This window comes from Pezoporus occidentalis, unplaced genomic scaffold (assembly GCF_034315485.1).
Source record: "Pezoporus occidentalis ecotype Australia unplaced genomic scaffold, CSIRO_AGI_Poc_V1 ctg38, whole genome shotgun sequence".
NCBI classification, from domain to species: domain Eukaryota; kingdom Metazoa; phylum Chordata; class Aves; order Psittaciformes; family Psittacidae; genus Pezoporus; species Pezoporus occidentalis.
In genome coordinates, this window is record NW_026915702.1 from 4,079,058 (window position 1) to 4,100,205 (window position 21,148).

The window sequence follows — 21,148 nt, forward strand, 5'->3', positions numbered from 1 at the left end:
TTAATAACCATAGATTGTTTAGTAATGAGGTTTTGAGTTAATGAGAGAGCTGCTTTACTGCTGTCCTCTGCCAAGATGTTATCCCACAAAAACTGTATGTGTTATGATTCATGCCCACAACTGAGAGACATGGATTTAAGCTCACACCAATAACATACAGAAGTTGACAGGATTATTTAATGAACTATGTCTGGCGTGGTCTATGGAGAAATCCTAGGGAACAGAAATCTTAAAAGTAAATGTGTTAAAATACATCAGTTCTAGTGATTGAATAAAGTTCTTGCATTTATTTCCAGTTTAAAAAGGTTGAATGAACTATTAAGTCATGTAAAGATTGCCAGGGGTTAGTATGTCATGATTTCCCCTGGGATTTGCATTTTTCTTATCTAAAGTGCTATGCTTTGTTGCAGAAGGAAAACCTGCTGTTTGAAAGAGCTTAAATGTATGAGTCATACAGCTGTTTTCCCACTAATCCAGTTATATGCTTTGATAGCAGTAAGTGGTAGATGATAGGGGCAGCAATTGCACCCCAGCACATTAGGATTTAGTAACTTGGTTTCAAGTGTTGACACAGAGAGTGTAATTTGTTTATGATTGTGGGTAGGCTGCAGTTTGCAGGAGAAATGTATTTCAACTTCAAATTTGTGGAGGTGTGGGAAACCACACAAGGGAAAAATCTACCTTACAGCAACAGACCTGTTAAAGGTCAGCAGCTGTAGGAGTGTTTGAAATCACTTAGCCTTTGTAAAAATCCAAAATGGTATTTACTGTTTAGGAACTGGAAATTAGATGTTATGAGCATTCTGGGGATAATAGAATCATGGTCTGTGAAAACAGAAAGCTTATATTTTGCTCTTGTGCACTTCTGCACATTGGCTAAGATCAGAAGGAAGGAGATTTCTGGATGAAGTGATGTAGAAAAAATACATGCACTCATCTTATGAAATTATTACTGTGGACAAAAGCAATCTGTAGAAGATACATCCGCTTTCCCACTGATTTTTCATAGCATAATATCATGTAATTCCCACAGCTCAGTAACTGCAAACCTGTTTACTTTGCCGCCCTTACTCTCAAATTGACACAATCTTTGTGCCTTCCTAATTAAAATATTTAAATGTGATAATACAGAAAGTTTTGTAAAAAGCTTTTCAGTTTATCAAAGTGCTTCTTTCTCTTTCTGCTGCGTGTTTCTTCCTGCATTCTGCAGTTCAGGTTGGTCCTATATTCTCTTAGATACAGAAAAACGTTCCTTCCTTCTGCAAAATAATTTCTTAACCTTGTTTGAAAACTTAACAAACATGCGATGGGTGGAAACCTTAGTCTGAAGTCCCATTGAAGGGAGGAGGATACTCGATTTTGCAGCCAGGTAGCCTATTGTGCTTATGCTTTTGTTGCTCAAAGTTGTATAAGTGTACTTCTGTTCAACTGGCAAAAACTTCCAGAATTTTCTTTAAAAATAGCTTGAAGTTTGGTTCTTTATTGCTTTAATGTCTTTTTAGTGAACCTTCAATAAAATTGCATACTCAAACAGACTAAAACCTAGGTTTTTTTCTTGTTTTTTTTTTTAATTTTGACCGAGAAAATTTCAGTGGTGGTTAGTTTTTCCAAATAGCATCACTATATTCAGAAGAAATCAAACATGATCATGGTATTAGTGTGAGATGCTGGCATGGTACATACATTATGTAGTTATGTTGATATATCTAGAGGAGTAGATAAATAGGACTCCTCTCTGAAGGGGCTTGCCAGTAAACTTGCTAATATACTTTAGTCCCTACTTTCTCATTCTTCATAATGCATTATATTAAGGATAAAATATAAAGAGGCCTGCCATCTTTTTCATTATCTGGCAAATTAAAAAGAGATAAGAGAATCAAGTTCCCACTGTAGGTCTGCATAAGCATCTCTCTTACTGATTTAATACTGGAGCATTTCAGGTAACAAATCACAGTAATTCAAATAAAGTGTACAGTCTCCTCAACATCACAGCTGTATGAGGCAGTAAACAAATGTATTTTATTCCTTTTTTTTGGGGGGAAGGGGTGTAATTGTCAATAAAAAGTGATATAAAGGGAAGTTTAGAGCTGAGTGTTGAGCTTTGTGATTCTCTTAACAGCAATCCATCTAATTATATCATGACCTTGCAGTTTTTCTTAAATTGAATAGCTCATTTTCAAGAAAAGAGGGAACAAGGATAGCTGTAGAGAAACACATCTTCGTAAGAATGATCCTTAATAGAAAATCATTAGCATTTCCTAATGGAAGGTCATTATCTTGCACCTTCCTTATCCAGGGACCAAGTGAATTTTTGTATATAGTGTTGCACACAGTTTAATACAGGTGTTTTTAGAAGTAGGTGCTGGATTAAACAAAGCTCAGAGAAGTTATTAACAAAATCTAGTATTCAATTTCTGCATTTCTAATAGCAGCAGGTAAGGTAAGGCTATGTATCTATGGAAATATATGTATGGGAAATATATCTGGAGGAAATGTTTAGCAAATATAATGAATATGAGTATTCTGTAAATAACACAGAAAAAGTGGGAAATATGGAAACCCAGCAATTGTTAAAAATTTAAAAATTATTTTTGTCTTAAATAATTTAATGAGAATAGGAAAGGAAGCAAGGAATGCAGTAGCATGAACAACACCGTGAAAGGTTTGTATGCCTGCAGAATTACAGTTTAATTTTGCTTCCCTTCTAAAGAGAAAGTCAAGAAAGGAGTCAGTGGTGCTACATTAAAAGTAATTCAGGTGGGGCTAGAGTTTACAGGAAGATTAGGGTAGGGAGGATGCTATATTAGTTGGCTTTTTTGAAAAAAAAATTTGAGTTCAGTGTGACCCTGATCCTCTGGAAAGCAAATGACACAGCTTGTATCAAGAAAAAGGAAAAGTGAAGGACCACTAGGAGTCAAACTTCTTGATTCAGTGCCTTCTCTGAGGGCTGAAAGTGGTTTATGGTTGATTGCTTGGTTCTTGAGAACACCTTCTCACACTCCTGAGTGAGTCATCTGGGAAGCTGAATTTCAGACATCCTCTCAAACTTACAGGATTTTACCTTTTTTTGGCTGTTCTGGAGTTCATAAATAAGTAGGCTGATAACTGATTTAATCACAGCTGAGATGTGCTGTCACTGGGGAAAACTCTTGCATCCATAGACTCTCAAAACATTGAGATAAATGCACTGCAAGAATCACTAGTTGAAGCTCAATAAATTTGAATGGCACATAAATAGTTAATATGCTTCAATAAACTGCAAGGAAAGATTCTCATTATCTTCGTATAAATATTTAATGCTTTCTGGAACATTCACTTTAAGCAAACATCTACCACTAAATGTAATTGTTAAGGTCTGTTACATAAGTAACCAACAGAGTTTTAAGGATCAGTGATATATGGGTAGTAAGAAAGTATGCAACAGATCAGATTAGAATATGTCATTGACCTTAAATCAAGGTGTTGGTTCCTTGGTTGGCTGTAGCTGTTCATCGTCCACCTTAGTTACTAATAATCTGGAAGGTACTTCATCTTTGTATGATACAAATACTTTAGCCTTCATCTTTGTAAATAGAGAATATTTCCTAAGTACTTTTTCTTACCTGTCTACACTTAACAGTTTAGCCATGTCTATCTAGCAGCAGATGTGCTCAGTAGTTAGGCTTTCCCTTATGCCTAATGTACTTAGAAATTCCTTGTTATTTTCAATTTAACCATCCCTACAGTGTTGTGTGTGCAATAAGACAGAACAGTGCATACTTATATAAAACAGACATCTACAGAATAGCCCATGATAAAGACGTGAAAATTGTTTCTTTGCTGTCCAGGTGATAATACTCCCTATGGTAACTGCTTACCCTTTTTTTTTAATAACTGGGTTAAAATAACATGCTAGTATGTAAAACCAATATAATACAAGCCCATGGTGTTGTTAGTGCAAGGTTGAGTCTCCTGTCTCTGAGAATTAACACCTAGATACACCAGGGCTACCTCCAGAAACCAAGTTGCTTAAGTTAGTAAGCTTTCATAAAAATACAGCCAGTCAGATCCCACACAGAAGCTACTCATGTTTGTATTTAGTGGCCATCCAGCCATACATGACATAATCATTACGAAATATACAAAGAAAGCAAGCAAGCACTTCAGTATTTGGTTTTCTTCTGATTTCTCACTTAAACTGAGCCTCACATAGCTACAAACTATGTAGAAGGTAAAGCTAGTTTTCTTTTAGAGTTATGAAAGTATAACCAAGCCATATAAAGTTAGGAATTTGTTTGTTTATACACATGTAATTTTACTTGCTAGCAGAAAGCATATCATGACAGATGCAGTACCCCAAAAGAGGTAGAGCTGCTGCAGCTCCATGACACAGATCAAACCAGTAGTGAGGCTGAAAATGTATTCCCAGTGGGCACATGCACACAGAGCACATGTATATACCACATAACATATATTCACATACACACCACGCCAGGCACACAGGTAACATACACAAACACAGAGCCAGGGCCAGCAGTCTCATCCTGTTCCCTTCTCTGGCTAAGCTGGATGGAAGATTTTATATGTATGTTTATGTGTATATATATATATATATATACACATATACATATATATATATAAAAATATGTGGATCCCTCTATTTGCCCAGCAGCTGCCAATTTTACCCCACTTGTTCATCTCTAAATCAGGTATAGCCATCCCTTTCCTCACCCTGGCTTTTCCCTTAAATATTCTATACTAAGTAAGTCCTGTGCAATCCTGACATTTTTTTAGCCTTGCACACCATAATGTATCCCATACATCCTCCCCGAGTCCAAATGTGGAGTTATTTTATTATAAATTATTGCCTAGGTCCTAGTTAGTTACAGGAAATGGAAAACACCTCCAGAAGACATCCTGACTCTCTTTAAGGATGAATTATGGCCAGGAGGTGTTTACTGTAGGCTATAGAGAGAGCCTGGTCCACTCTCTTGGACTGGGGTCCTGATTAAAACATCACTGAAATCACAGAATCATAGAATGGTTTGGATTGGAAGGGACCTTAAAGATCATCTAGTATCAGCTGAATCATACTACCTCTGCTCAGCTGAGCATGCAAAAGGCAGTCAGTGGGAATATAAAACACAGGCACTTTTGAGATTTTCATACCTGTTTTTCTTTTTGTGTGTTGCAGTTTGCTTCAACATATCATCTTATTATTAACTGTTATGTTATTTACTGCAACTTTGTTGTGGAAGGAAAATGTTCAAAATATATGTAAGAAAGAAAAAAGTAATGGAAAGAGTTGGAAAAAGAATAAGGCAAATCTTAAAATGAGACCTGTTTCATTTTAGATCTGTCACAAAATGTTAATTCTAGAGAATACAGTACTTGAGTGGATGAAAAACCAAAGGGAATGGAAATTAGAAGCTGAAATTCTACATTAGCATGTTAGGATGTTATTATTATTATATTAGGAATATTACTGGAAACTGTACATTCATTACTGAACAGTATAGCTGACAATTCCTGATGACTAGAACAGTCACCTCTGTTCCCACTTTGAGAGATTGCTTCAGGCATCAATACAGATTTTTATTGTCTCCTCTTATAGTTGTCAAATGTCAGGAAGTCAGGCTTCTAACAACACATGGCACAGGCTTCTGTGATTTCCAGAATAAGTCCTAGCTCTCTAGTAGTATTAGTAGGATTTAAAATGAGTAGTTTACTAGTATATAAAAGGAAGTGATAACTCTTACCTCATGGTTCCACTGGTTAATAAATCTATTGGCCATTTCCAGTTTCTTAATTTCCAGTAAAGCATAAGTCTTGCTAAAGACACACTTTCTTCGTCAGATGTATCATCAGTTCCAGGGGGGCTTTTATGTTAGATCTGACGCTGAACCAAAAGTTCATTTCTGAGTCAGCTTTCCAACTGAAAGACAATTATTAGGGGACACTGTGACAGTTTAATTAAAAATTTGTGGTGGATGATCTCTTGACCTATGAACTCTTTCCTTGCCAGCTCTGGAGAGGCTGGGCTGGGCTGACTTTAATGATTCTTCTGGGAAAAGATGACTTGCCATGTTAATGAAAGAAGGAAATTCAGGCTGTCCATGAGGTTTGGGATGGGGGGTGTGTGTGTGTGTGTGGGGTGTGTATTTTTTCTATCATAACCCTTTTTTTACCATATTTTCTATAAAAACCATATATTTGGTAGGTTAAAATTGTAAGACATATGTGGCAAGATGTTAGATTGGAGTGAATCTAAAGGATCTCTTAACTCAGGCAAAACATGAATGAAGTACTCATTGATTTCTCAAGTCTCACACTTTCAAGACTCACACTTTTCCCTCCTGTCTCACACTTCCCTGCCTAAGCAGCAGCATCTCACACATCAGCAGTGTGCGGCCGCAGCCTCTTTATTGCTCATCAACCCCAGCCACCATGCGCAGCTGGGCACGTTGCTCTGCCCTGCAAGGGTGACGTGCACATTGAAGTAAGACCGTCAGATTATGGAGGTGACATTGTAGCCCCTTGCGTGCCCCAGTTATATGGCCTGATGCTGAAATGTGTGTCTGTCCTGTAATGTGGGGCACTGACTTGCTTTCATCTTGGTTTTGATGCCCTGAGTGGCAATCTCACATATCCAGTGAATTTACAGAAAACGGTTTAATACTCAGACCTTTATCTGGTCACCAGCAATAGGACATGAGGAAATGGAATGATGCTGTGTCAGGGAAGTTCAGTTTGGATACTGAATGTTTGGATGATGTTCTTAGTCACATGGTTTAGTTTCAGGTAGTTCTGCAAGGAGCAGGGAGTTGGATTTGAAGATCCTTATGGGTCCCTTCCAACTTGAGATATTCTGTGATTGGCCACGGGTATTTCATGTTCTAAACAACTTGAATTTCACTGATGAAGTCAAGTGATAATAAAAGAAGCCTACCAAACAATTCCTTTCGTTACAGCTCTCTCCTAGAGTGTGTCTGGGTAGGTAGCAGTGCCGTATAGTGAAGTGCAGTACTGCAGCACTACAGGAGTGCAGTCATTCACATTAGCCAGCTTTCTCTGGGAGATGCTAAAGTTTACAGTGCTTAACTTTCTAGAAACACATGATCTGAAGTAAATAATACATACTAACTTAGCCACAGCATCATGAAATGTTCATAAATGAGTTCATCTTGCTGAGCTAATTCATTTTTCAGCCTGTGCTGATGTTCCTTGTGGTAGCTCTGAGATTTACAGCGCAGCATCTTACTTTATGGTCTGAACATTAATCCTTTTGTGCTCAGTGGTAGCATTGCATAGATTTATGTGCAGATAATCATGTTGGTTAGAAAGGGTAACAAAGTTAACTGAGAGCAGTTTTTGGCCTAGTATTTGGTCTTTTCCCAAACATTTATCTCGTATCATGATAGAGTGTTTTTTTCAGCAGATATTTTGTGATCTAACAGCTTTACTGTTGTTGAACACTGCTGATCTATAGTCTGATATACCTCTGATCTATAATACACTCAAATACATTTACATTTCAAAATGAAAAGTGGTACATTTTAAACCTGGGGAAATGCCAATAGTGTAAATTAGCATATAAACCTAATTTTATTTCATCCTGTACTTTCAATACAACTTAAGAACTGCAGGTGTGCTCTTTCTGAGTTACTAGAACAAGGTTTTTATATTTTCTCTACAGTCTATACATAGGGTTGTACTGTACACCTGAAGACTATCTGTATGTAAGTCATAGGATAGGAGAAAACAATTATTCTATAGCAAGATATGAATGCTGAACTTTAATACCATGTGTTATTTTTTTTGGCATGTCAAATAAGAAACCTTTATTGCTTGAGCTGCCTCAAATTTTCTGGGTACTGAGATCTACATGGGAATAAAACTTTGCAAATTGCTTTTTCTTCTGTTCTCTAAATGGGGTCTGATAAATATTTATAATATCTTCTCACTGCTGAAATGCAAGTTCTAACTGGCCTTATTCAAGATTCAGTTATTCTTGGGATTAACCCTAAAATCCTATTACCAAGCCTAAAGCAGCAGGAAAAAAAGGAAAATAAAACAGCAAAGCTGGATTTAGCTGCAAGATGAAAGCCTGGTGAAATCAGATCTATTTCACTATTTTTCATTTAATACATGTAGATACAACTGGGTCACTAAACTGATTTAGCCATGAGGTAAAAGTAGCATAGCGACAAACCTCAGCAGATTGAAAGTCAGCAATGGTAGCATATGATTAGATTAGGTCTTCAGTGAGCTGACTATTTTATTCTCAGTTTTCAGTATTCCAAGAGTGATGCTTCTGATTTATTCAGCCATAATAATTTTGGTATTTTAAATGTACAAGTTTTGTCTTCATAGCAAATTTAAGTATATGAATTATTTTGTTCAAGTTTATATAATTTTTCTGTAAAGGATAAATGTTATGAATATTTAAAGATACACATTTTGCCTACAGCTCAAGGCAGGGTCTCATTTAGTGTTGGGAAGATCTGGAAGGGTAGTTTTCTAGTGGTGTTTTTAGGAGTTTTTGGGTTTTAGCTTAGAAGCATAATTTCAGGAGATTCTGATTAAACATTCTATAGTCAATCAGTTGATGTTAGCAAAATAAATGGGATGTGTGAAGAAGAATGGGCAGCAGGTAATGATGGTTGGGAAAATCTGAATTTTTAAACAGATTTGATATTAAACAATATTCAATCAGAATCTTACCACTTTTACAGATATTGGAGATGCAGAAAAACGTTTAGGTTGGAAGTTGGTTTACGGCTTTTCCGTGATAGTATTGCAAACACAGTTTGGAAAGCTGTGGAAATTGAGATGCTTATTTTGGTAATATGAATCCTTTGTATGGAAAAAAATAAATCTTCATCCTCTTGGAGCCAGGACCTTTTGTGTTTTACATGTGCAAATTTTTCTATAAGGTGGAAGTCTGAATTTCAGTATTCCTGCTTCTTCACTCAGTTGGTGCACAAGAGTATTTTATTGGTTTAGTTGAAATGAGAAATGTACACCAGTCACAGAAAGTGCCACCTCTACCAGAAGTATAAGATTTCCCATTTCAAGAGAAATTTATAGGACCAGTTCAACTTTGTTGTTTTCGTGCCACCTAGTGACTAAAACGTGGAACTGTTTTAAAAAGTTTCATTGATTTGTTGGTTTTGATTTATCTGTGTTGTTGCATTCTCTAATAATGAGATGTTTTACAGCAGATTTTGTGCTTTTTAAAGTAAATTGTGGAGCCAGCGCTGCTTTCCTCAATTTCTTCTCCCGAGGATTTGCATAAACTTATTGCTGTTATTTTTGAGAATTTTTGTTTTCCTCAGTAGATCAGTGCTTTGTTGAGATAGACTTTGCTAAATGTTGACTGAACGCAGCTTTCTTGAGCACACCATACAAACTATTAAGCACATATATCTACATTAACATATTTTTATATAAATATATATGCACGCATATGTATGAAGATATCAGATACAGCAGAAAAAAAAAAAAAAGTTGTTGATTGCCAGAAACAGTAACATGCACTTTCTGATCAAGATAAATTAACCATAGACTCATAGAATCATAGAACGGTTTGGGTTGGAAAAGACTGTAAGATCATCCAGTTCCAACCCCCCTGCCATGGGCAGTGGCACCTCCCACTAGAATGCCTCAAGGTGTTACTTTATGCTGCTGGTTTCAGTCCCTGCTTGTTTTACCAGCATTATATATATGTGAATTCCAAGCCAGTGAAATGAAAGGGATGATTTGGGTTTCCTTTTACAAAAGAAGCATAATCAATTGAAAGGTTGTATTTGTATTTAAATAACTTCCTACACTTGACAAAAGAATGACTGATGTTGGATTTCAGATTTATGTCCCTTATACCTCTCAGGAGATGGAAATATATTTAGATGTATAGAGAGGGGATAGATGGTTATACAGAAGAGAATTTGAAATGCTCATCAATCTATGCATTGCCTGTGAAACCAGAGATTTTTCCCCTGCAGTGCTGTAGTCTTCAAAATGAATTACATTAGTTTTCCTTATATTTTGAAGAATTTTAAGTGGTAAACTGTTTTATGAGATTTCATGCTGTAAGAATTTGTGTCATATTTGACCTTGTGGTGTTAATGGCATGTTGCAAAATAATTAATGTCAAGTTAAGGTGCAAATTTGAGGACTTGGAGTTGGTTGCAGAAAGGGAAAAAACATATTCTGGTGCTCTAGTAGTAGGGAATTGAGAATAAAGCTTCTGGTCATGCCTTTTCATTAGACTTACTTGTTTTCTTCCTTGTTGCTTCATTTTTCTCATCAATAACATAAGAACAGTTCTGAGCTATTTCAGAAGGAGTCTGAGGAAATTAGTAATGTTTCAAAATGTCTGTGGTGCTGAAGTGTGAATGTCCCTGGGAGTTATATGCTGTGTGTTACTTGCTAAAGCATGTCAGCTGGGGACAGGTCAGGTGGTATCTGCGAAAGGCAGATCTATTAAAAAAAATCCCCATAGACAAGCCACTTTGTATCTGTTCAGCATATAATATATTGACACAGATGCAGTCCCTTTACATCCCATTTCTAGCATTTTCCATGAGGTTCCCCCCTTCTTGTTTTGTTTTATAATGTCCTCTTAATGAAGACACCTGTCTGTAGGGCCTGTTGTTTGGTTGTTTTTATTTACCATTAGACCCACAGAGTGCTTAGAGTTGTAACAGATAGGAAATAAATCAACATCTGTTTCACTCCCCTTGAATGCTCTAATATCCTGGTGTTGTAGTAGGAGTTTTAATAATGTTTTTAAAAATGAAGGATTTCCAGGTTGAGACTCTGGAAAAGAAGAAGCTTTTAGCAATGCAAAAGTAACTGTTCTGGAATCAGACTGACAACCCTTCACTTGTTCAACAGTTTTAACTTTTGCGTTATGGATTACAGAGTTCCATGTGTCTGGAGGAGCTCACGGCTCGGTGGAACTACGTAAGGGAGGGGTAAAGTCACTAGCATTTAGATATTTCACTGCAGTTTTGTATAATTTTCCACTGTTTTTGCAATCTGATCCTTCTCTGAAGCAGAGGGTAAAGGCAGTCTTTGTAAGACTGTCAAATTACTGTTTCTCTTCTGAACTTCTCCAGAATGACAAGGTACAAGCATCATTAAACTCAAACCCCTTTGCTGAGTGTCGTGTTGAGTTGAATTGAGTTGTGCCATATGTGGCTAAACTGATGGTTTGAGGTCAACTAGACGAATTTCTATAACACTTTCTCTGCTGCAATAATAGGCTTGGGTATTCCTACCCAAACCTGTGAATAGAAGGTCTTAATTTCCTCAGACCTGGAGATCATTCTGGGAGATCCCAAAGGCAAAAACTGCAAAAAGATCTAAATAAATCAGGTAGTGAGGAATAATTTAGTGAAAAATAAGTAGATCCCATACCTTTCCCTATAATTGCAAGCCAAATTTAACTATATTAATACTATATGATACTTGAAAAGAAAAAGCTAAGGTTATCTTGTTTTCCATAAGTTCCAAGTGTTTTATTGCAAGCCCCTCATATTATAGCTCAGATAGATAATAAACTTTTATCATAGTTGAAGAAGTAGAAACTGTCACTGGTGGTGACATACTGTATTGGATGGCTTTAGAGTTCAACAATGGAATGGTTTGCCTCCAGATGTCATCTGTTGTTTTGCAAGTAAGTGATTCACAGAGCCCATGGCATGATATGCAAATTCCATTTATGTTCTTTCCACCACAATAGCATTTTTTGTGACATATATTTATCTTTATTGCAATAATTAGGGGGAAATGCCAGTTCGATATATACCCGACATATTTCATGTAGATGCATTGGGAGTATTTTATTCAATCAGGTATGGATTGTATTTACTTTAATGTTACACCTTTGATAGGATTCGATTTTGTAAGAACATGAACTTCCTGAAGTGGCAACTGGCTTTTGGAATCTTATATGTTCTTTCTTCAGTTAAATATTAAATGCGTCAGTATATTGTCAACTGATTTTCCAAGTAATCATCCGAACTTAAATGAGCAGCATTATTGTTCTTAGGCAGCAGGTAATGTGACCAGTAATCATTAGACTTATTGCAGGTATTTTGGCTTTTGGTATCTTAATGTGTGAAAAATTATAATGCCACTATCACTATTATATTTCAGATGAGTGTAACTTTGGCTAATTCAAAGTTGTGAATGGTCCTTGTATTTGTCACATAGTTACCTGGCTAAAGAACAAAATGCTTATATTAAAAAACTATGAAAAGCTAGTTTTAACAAAGATCTGAAGGCTTTTGCACTTGATATTCTTCAATTACTCCAGTATTTTACTGGAGCTCCAATTTATTAAATGTAGTAGCCCTGAATCTTGTTCCCCTCTCTTGAACATTTCTCAGTCACATTTCAACCTTCAGACTAGCCTTCACCTTCTAAAAAACAGGGAAATGTTCATTTTGGAGAACTATTGTTCCATCTACTGATTCCTTTATCTAATCAAAATCTCTTCTCATCTGATTTGTTGACTGACATTAACATTAACGCTGACTGATGTATTTGAAAACAGCTGGCTCATGTATTTTCTTAATTAAATCACACTATTTGCAGACTTTGGTTGATGTACTTCTCCATTCTACAAATGTGTTATTTTTCCCCTTCATTTTCCATCGGTATTTGTCAATCTACAGATGCAGATGTTTTGATATTTGCCCCTCTTTCAGTTTACATCATGTGTAAGTGTAATACAGTAGTGTTGTTAACTGCTTAAGCAGTTTGAGCCATTATTCCTGTCAATTTTTAAAACATCATTTTTATATCCATAATTGCTGATCCATATGCTAGGTACCTGACCTTCATAGACATAATTATCATGATATATTTGCAGGACTGCTAGCAAGCAATTCAGAGTTGAAGTTTAATGTTAGTAGCATTTCAGGGAGAAATTTTTACTTGTCACTAAATTTCCACTTGAACACCTAAACCACAGTTTCCTATAGCCCAAGACAGAGCATACTCTGTCCATATGATTGAACTTACACTTACTTTTATATTAGATCATTAAATAGTTTGCATATCATGTCATTGGTGAAGCAGAGCCACGTTTCCCCTCTGTAATTTTCTGGTGAATTTGGCTTCTGTAGAGCAGAACTACTTACCAGATAGTGTTTTTATTCTTTACAGGTATAAGATCTTTACTTTCAACCCATCTCACAATTAAACTGATTTTTAGACCCAATCTTTTTAAAATTACTTTACATCAGTAGTTTGCAGAAGGCAATAAAATCAGGCCAAGACAAGATGAAATAATTCCACAGCACAATACTCTTTGCATTCCCACAGGATTAATGTACCTAGTAATCATCTGGGATCCACTGGTTACTTCTGTACAAAACTTCTCTAAGAAGCACCGTTGAGTGGTTTGTTTGGCATCAAAGTGAATTGATTTCAGTTGTGTGATGATTTTATGGTTTTGCTAAAAAACTGAAACAAACATAAAGATGCTGCTTAAGTACAGGAAATAAAAATCATCACATGATATTGAGGGGAAATGGAAAAAAATTAATGACTGTAATTTGTTTGAGTCTGGGAAAAGAACCTGTCTAAAAGATAATGGATTTAAAATCATGCAATGGAAATAACAGAATCATAGAGTAGTTTGGGTTGGAAGGGACCATAAAAGGTCATATATTCCACCCCCCCTGCAATAAGCAGGGACATCTTCATCTAAGTTGGGTTGCCCAGAACCACATCCAGCCTGGCCTGAAATGTTTCCAGGGATGGCACATCTAATATTAGGATTCAGATGGAGGGTTTACATTTTAATCAAAGCAGAGGGTTGGTCCTATGAAAATACTGCTTTCAGGGAAATTTGGTGTAAATTAAAGGAAATTCAAGTTGAAAAGTTGTTTATGTGTAATCCAGTTCCATATATCCATTTATTTTAAAAGTGAAGTTTGCACTGTAATACTGGGAGAACTGGAAAATATTTTTCATATTCATTATCTTATCCTGTTTTCATACTTTTGTTACTATAAATAATTAAGTTACAAGATTCTATAATTATAGTTGCAGTGTTAGGAAAATTAAAGTCCTGATAAATAGAATATTAAAAAAAATAAGCAACTTTAGTCACATTATTCAGTATGCCTGATTCTCCTGTAGAACACTTATCAAATATAACATTTAATTTTTCAAAGTTAAAGCACTTGTTCATTCTTTTGTATGATTTTGGAAAAAGTTGACCCCTTGTGACACATGGGGAACTGCATATTGATAGAAAGAGGGAAAATTTACATAAAGAATTTTTTTTACAGAAAAATTTACATAAAGTCATTTGAGAATAACTTGCTCCCACAACTCTGTCACCTGGGACCAGAGCTATAAATCTAGGACAGAATAATAACTGTCTTTATTAATTAGAAAGATATATGAAGATTCTTATTTTGGTGTTCTCATAGTATATTCTGTCTAGCAAGAATACAATTTTTTATCTAATACGAAAAAAACCTATAGCATAAAAATACGCATATCTCACCAAAAGACAGTATTAACTCATGTGGAATGGTCAAAAATATGCTCCCAAGAAAAATCAATACAACATAAAGATGACAAGGTTTAGTTGTGAGCTACTTAATGTTTAAAATTGAAATAGTGGGTTTTCTTGATTAGGTTATATATATATATATATATATATGCAGGAGTGGGTTCTGGCACAATAATGATACTAGAAAAGGCAGGCAAATACCTGCTTTAAAGTCTCTGATTCATGAGGCCCTTTGACATATCCTTTTTGCAGGAGGAGAAATTACATGTGGACCTCTAAGTAAGAATCCAGCAAAGCAAATGCTCTCGTAATCTGCCTGGATTTGCTCACTTAGAGCCAAAACCCCCACAGTTGCAGTATAGATGAGGCTAAGACTTCTGCTGAGGATGATGGAGTTTTCTGTCAGTCATCTCTGCCATAAGCTGTGCAATATTTGTAGTTATGCACTTGCTCCTTCGATAGCAGAAGTCTCATTGATTAAAGTGGATGTTTGATAAGAATTTCTTTGGTTGGTCCCAAGAAGCATACATCTGTATGCATCTGATTCCAGAACATGGAAAAGTCTCTATTCTTCCTAAGCATCCTACTGAATAATGCAAATAATTGAATTATTGTGCATTAATAAAAATGGTTTGATATTATCACTCCCTTCATTCTTTTAAGTTCCATTCATTGTAATTGTCCTATAATTCCAATGCAAGTTGATATTTGCTGCTGATAGCAGTTCTCTGTACTTTGTGCCTGATACTTAGTGATTTTAGACATTTAAATAGTCTGAGCAGTTACTGAAATCTGTGACCTTATTTACCTTATCTTCTATACAGTGCTATTGAACTAATTAGCAGTAGTGAGACTTAAGTCAACAAGGCTAATTTATAAGTTACTTTAAGGCTTTGTACCAGGTTGACAACCTAAAATTACATTTACATTTACTTTTACTGAAGACCCATAATATTTTTTTTTCAGATAAAATGCAAATTAGGATGCCTGGATTTTAGTGCCTTTACTGAGATGGAATTTTGCGGGTTTTTTGTCCATTGTATTTGCCAGTGAGTGAAAAAGCTTATACAAAAAATCTGGATTGATAAAACGATTTAAAAATTTGCCAAGAAAATAGTTTTAGTAATATTAGTCAAGAGTATCTTAAATAAAAATTATGGGGTTGGAGTTAAAAGGAGATTTTTATTAAAATAGTATTAAACTCAGATTATGTGCAGTAATACACACTTTCATTCAAAACTACAGTTAGAATTATACATGCTGCAGCATTAAGTCTGATCTCTGACTTTAGATAGATACGGAGGTAGCTAAAAAGTGAGATGGATTTCTGCATCATAGAATCATAGAATAGTTAGGGTTGGAAAGGACCTTATGATCAGCTACTTCCAACCCCCTGCCATGGGCAGGGGCCCCTCACACTAGACCATGTCACCCAAGGCTCTGTCCAGCCTGGCCTTGAGCACTGCCAGGGATGGAGCATTCACAACTCCCCTGGGCAACCTATTCCAGTGCCTCACCATAGTATTACTGCAGCCTGTTTATGTTGGGCTTCTCTGCTTGCTTCTTTGAACTGCCTGGGTTCTGAAGGCTTGTTTAGGGGGTTGTTGTTTTTTGAGTAAGCTGTGTACTGCAGTTTCTTCTGTATCACAGAAACCACACAAACGTCTCAGAGAGAAAGACAATTCATGCAAAGCATTACTCAGATGTACATCCTTTCTCTATCAGGATATATAGATACATATTTTTTTTTGTACTCATATATGGATGAATGTATATTTATACATAGACAAATTTTAAAGTGATCATAAATTGATTTATATTTGTGCAGACATTTTGCACATTAAAAAAAAAATGTATGTTTTTAAATAGTATCAAAATCTCATATAAATGAGTGCTTCAGGCAGTAGTCTTTACACATGTGGATAAACAAGCACAAATATATGTGTTCTCAATACACAAGTTGTGTTATCATTAATAATATCCCCCTATTTACAGCTATACTTTCATGTGCTTCCTTTGTCTATATCTGTAAGATATATCATAGAATCATAGAATGGTGGAAATCAAAATCTATATGACATCTTTATCTGATGGGTTAAGAAAAGATTATGCTTTACTACTCCAGTACCTAGAAAACAGATTTAATGGCCTTTAATACTATTTTTTTTATTTTGCAGTTTAACAATAACGCTCAGAACGTCAGTTGTTTTAATCATCTTGTCCAAGCTAATGTGAGGAACAAGAAGAAGCTGAAAGAAGCTGTCTATAAAATCTCTGCTAAAGGAATCACTGATTACAAAAAAGGCTTTAGCTATGCATTTGAACAGCTGCTAAATGTAAGTATGAAAGCTGTCTCTTTCTGCTGTGAAGTGAAGGAGAACCTGAATGTTCAGGTGGCCACTGCACTCTCCTCCATTGTTTAACTAAGTTTTATTTTCCAAGTAAATTTATTTCAAGACTATGTCTTTTTGTTTGCAGATCCCTCAGCAAGTTGCTATGATTTGGGAATAAATTTGGTTTTCAGTGTGTATCATTGTTTTTGTTTCATTCATTTTTCATTAGTTTTTCATTTACCATGTGATTCTCAGTTGGCACATAGCTGTGGTAGTGGTTGATTTGCACGTAATATTAAAAGGGAAGGCTCCATGTCACAGTGTTATTTCAATTTTACCATAGTATCTTCCAGCAATGCTTAATTAATGTACAGATTTATGCTTATTACAAGTCGTAAATAGTTGACCATGGCTTGAGTAGGACAGAGGAGAGCAAATGAATTTGTTAATAGAGGAATATTAGGCCCCTGAGAGTATTCTAATAAATTTCTCTTTCTCATGTATAAAAAAAATAATTTCCTTTAAAATTAAATGCATTATTTCCATGTTTTAATTACATTGTACTTTCTAATTTGCACCTAAGCACTAGCTTTCTGAGCAGCAGAAATGTTTCCAATTTACCACAAATGTTGGGGTTTTATTAGCATTTTGTAATACTTTATGTAGTTGCTTTAATAATGTTTTCCTACTCATCACCTTCATAAGGACTGCCTATTGGATCTTGTCTTTAGTGTCAACAAAGCTATACCAATTTACAGCACTTAAGGATCTAGTTTAAAAGTACATAAATTATGTTATTTTTATTTTACTTTTTTTTTAAGTATCAGTGATGTCTCTCAGTGTACAAATGTTTAATTCTTTGCCCTGATCTGCTAGATTCTTGACTTCAGAGCACTTCCCTGCTATTGGATCTTAGGCTTCTATGTATATATTCATCTTAGGGCTAGAGCTGGTTTTAAAAAATCCTAATCGAGTAAGATTTTGATGGAGGAAGGAAAGTAAAATGCAATGTTTTCAAGGGTATTTTCTTAGTAGATTGCTATGCACGTTATAGTAGAGGCGTTTGGTGGGGAAATCATTGGCTGCCCTCTGCTGATGGTTATATAAAACTGCAAAAAGAATGTTAAAGGCTGATGGACTTTTTCTGACTAGGTTTAAGAGCATTTCCCCCTTTTTTTACATCTTTTGCCATATTCTTCTTATAGTAATATTATCATCTTCTCCAGATATTGGCAAATCCATTTGGCAGGAAGAGTAAAGGCTGATGATGGAGTTAGTGTTAGATTCTGGTGACAAGACAATACAACAGGATGATATAATACAGGCTTAAACAAATAATAAAAAAGTATGCTTTGAGATAGTTTCCAGTTGTATATTTTTGAATTCAAACAGTCCAATTGCTTTAAGGTCCATGGAAATGGAGTATTTCTTAACAGCTTAAATTTTGATGATAATTTTGTGGGTATTGTTTCTGGATGACAGTTATTTCAAACAATTTTCCCAAATAACAAAGTAATATTTCACTTCTGCCATGGGAAAAATACTGTCTGTTGTGTTGCTAGATGGAAATAGACACTTCAGTTTTTTTCAACATACTAATTCAAGCAGTTATCAGTATTCTAGATTCCATCATTTTTATGCACTATTTTCCCATTATTGTTATATTGACTTGCTGTTTCTTTGAAAATAATAATATTTCAGCTTCTGCAATTCAAGATTTTTTTTCCTCCATACCATAATAACTACGATTTGTCAAAAAATTATCTCAAAATCATCTCTGCTTGTGTAGTTGATTTTTGATTTTGTTTACCCTTCCTTCCTCAGCGCATGAGGCTCATCATGAGAAAAATACATTCCTAAAGTCTCATGCCATGAAGTATAATCCTGACAAGCCACTGAATGAGTTAATTTTAGGGATGTGAAACTTCTCTAAACCAAAAGCAGTTTTAGGAACAGTACAAAATGTATAATGTCTTGTTTGTTTGGGGAATCAAAACAAAAGGCCTTTATCAAGTGCAAGAGAGGGCTAAAAAGGAATACACAAACTTAGTTCCAACTTGTCTTTTTTTCTGTGGTTTCAGCTAAAAAGCCAGGTTTTTTTTTCCCAGGTAAGCTGCTTTATGAGCAACACATTGCTCTTCAGCTATGGTCTGTGATGGGAAGCAAAGCTATCCGTTGGACTGCTGAGGCAAACTATTCAGAAAAATAATGAAATTAGTCTATCAACTTTGCCAAATCACTTATAATCGCTCCCTGAGCCTGTATCTCTCCATCTTTGTACAACTGGCAGGGAGCATGCAGGAAAGATGTGTTGTAATGGCAATTCTGCATTCCTTTTGATCCCTTGTAAGAGACTGATACATTAAGTTCATTCATGGGGATGCAAAGATTTAAGGGTGGGAAAATATATGATTTGAGCTTATTCATATTCAGATTTCCAATATTGTCTGGAGGCTAAACCTCTGGATTTTATATTACATGACTTTAGTGTCTAAGCTTGACTTTAGTATAGTGTACGTAAATGCCCTTCTGTAAGTACTAGCAGATGAGAAAACTGCCTTTTTCTGATACTGTATAAGCATATGTTAAGTAAGACACTAGAAAAATCCCGATTGAGATCTTTTAAGAAGAATACTAGCTGAAGTTCACATTGCCCATAATTTCAATTTCAAAATCAGTAGGAAAGTTTTATAAAATGAGCAGGTTTTGGTCCCTTTCCTTGTCATCTCTTTAGTTTCCCCCGACTTTATTTTCACCTGTATATTAAATTACTGTAAATGTAGGTGAGTTTATGAAGTATCTAGCTCTACTTTTATTAACTTTTTTTTTAATATTGAAAAGACTGCAGGCTGAAACAGAATTTTGTAGGTTATATTTTTACAAGGAAAAAATGGTCATAAATTACTTAATTACAAATGAAACACAGTGTGCTGATGAGATTGGAGAGAATGTATTGATTTCAAGCATCTTTCTATGAGTTGCTGCATGTAAGAAAATCTTTGGACTTGTTCTTTTCAAATTAATAAATAAGTAGTTATTTACTGAATATTGAACTACTAATACAAATCACACTGTGAGGAATAATTATTCATATATCAATATAGTGATGGCAAATACATTTTTTGCAGTTCAATTTTCTGGGATCATTGTAGAACCATGGAGATGATACAGTATTTAGGAATATTGGCTAATGTCTGAAGTCTGGCTTTGGTGTTTTGGTTTCTTTATTAAAGAAGAACAAGGAATCAGATCAGAGAGTAGGATGAAAAGTGGCTAATGGGAGTGGCATCATCTCACCTGACCAGCCAGGTGAAAAGTTAGTCACTATCTAGCCACAAAGACTAAAGCAGGGGGGAACTGGGCACTTTGTAAGGATGACTCTCCTATTTATTTTCCCAAGTCTGTAGTAAATTCATATAGCCAAATTCAGGCTTGTGGAAAAGGAATTAGAATTAATTTTACTGAAACTCTAAAGATTTTACTCTGTCACATCTAACTACTCAGAAGTACTAAGATCTGGCTGACTTAGGGCCGTTTGTATGCAACACAGAGGACAAGAAATGTTTGCTGTAAAAATTAATGAACGATTTGCTTAGACTAGATTCTTAACTTTTAAGGGATAGGGGAAGAAGACAAATGCCAAAAGAGAAGCCTTTGGGACTCTTCATAAGGAGACAAAATTCATATTCATCTTTATGATGTTTTGGCTGTGGAACAATCTTTTTATTCCTTTGCACAACACACTGAATTTTTCTCTGTGTCTTTGCTTGTTACTTTGACTGCTGACTTAGGAATTAGAGGGGCTTCTTCTCAACCCTCTGTTCCAGGCTTGCTCTCCAGAAACAATGGAACATGCTTAGTTTTTCACCTCAGAGTTGCAATCTCATTAGAAAAGCAGTGGTGCAGAGATCGTAATAATTTAGGCAGCCATATGTTAGGTGCATATTTTGTAAATGTGATTCTAAGATTCTTTCCTAAATGTTATTCATTTCAATGTGTTAATATACATTGATCACAGTTTACCGCATTTTTTATATATATATAATATACATAAACAAACAAAACCAGGAAAGAATTAAATAAGTGAAAGATGGAGCTTATTTTAAGGAAATGTGACAAAAATAGCAAATAAAAAAAAATAATTCTAATTTTATCAGGTAGAGTTTTTAGATGTCCCTATAGGATTCCTAAATAATCAGACTTTTCAATTACATGGTCAGTGAGGTTGATAGATTCTGTGAGCAGGAGTCCAGCATCCAAAAAGCCCATATTCAGTAATTCATTAGAAGGTCAT

The 21,148-nt window shown here is 35.3% G+C and overlaps 1 protein-coding gene across 12 annotated transcripts in view; it reads left to right on the plus strand.

The window, feature by feature from the left end:
* The window catches only part of CACNA2D1 (calcium voltage-gated channel auxiliary subunit alpha2delta 1), a 389,699-nt gene that overhangs the window by 291,618 nt on the left and 76,933 nt on the right, over positions 1 to 21,148 (plus strand). For all 12 annotated transcript variants that reach the window (XM_062631969.1, XM_062631970.1, XM_062631958.1 and 9 more), the window contains exon 11: positions 16,699 to 16,857. In XM_062631969.1, the coding sequence (XP_062487953.1) occupies positions 16,699 to 16,857 (159 nt within the window). The remainder of the gene's footprint in view (positions 1 to 16,698; positions 16,858 to 21,148) is intronic.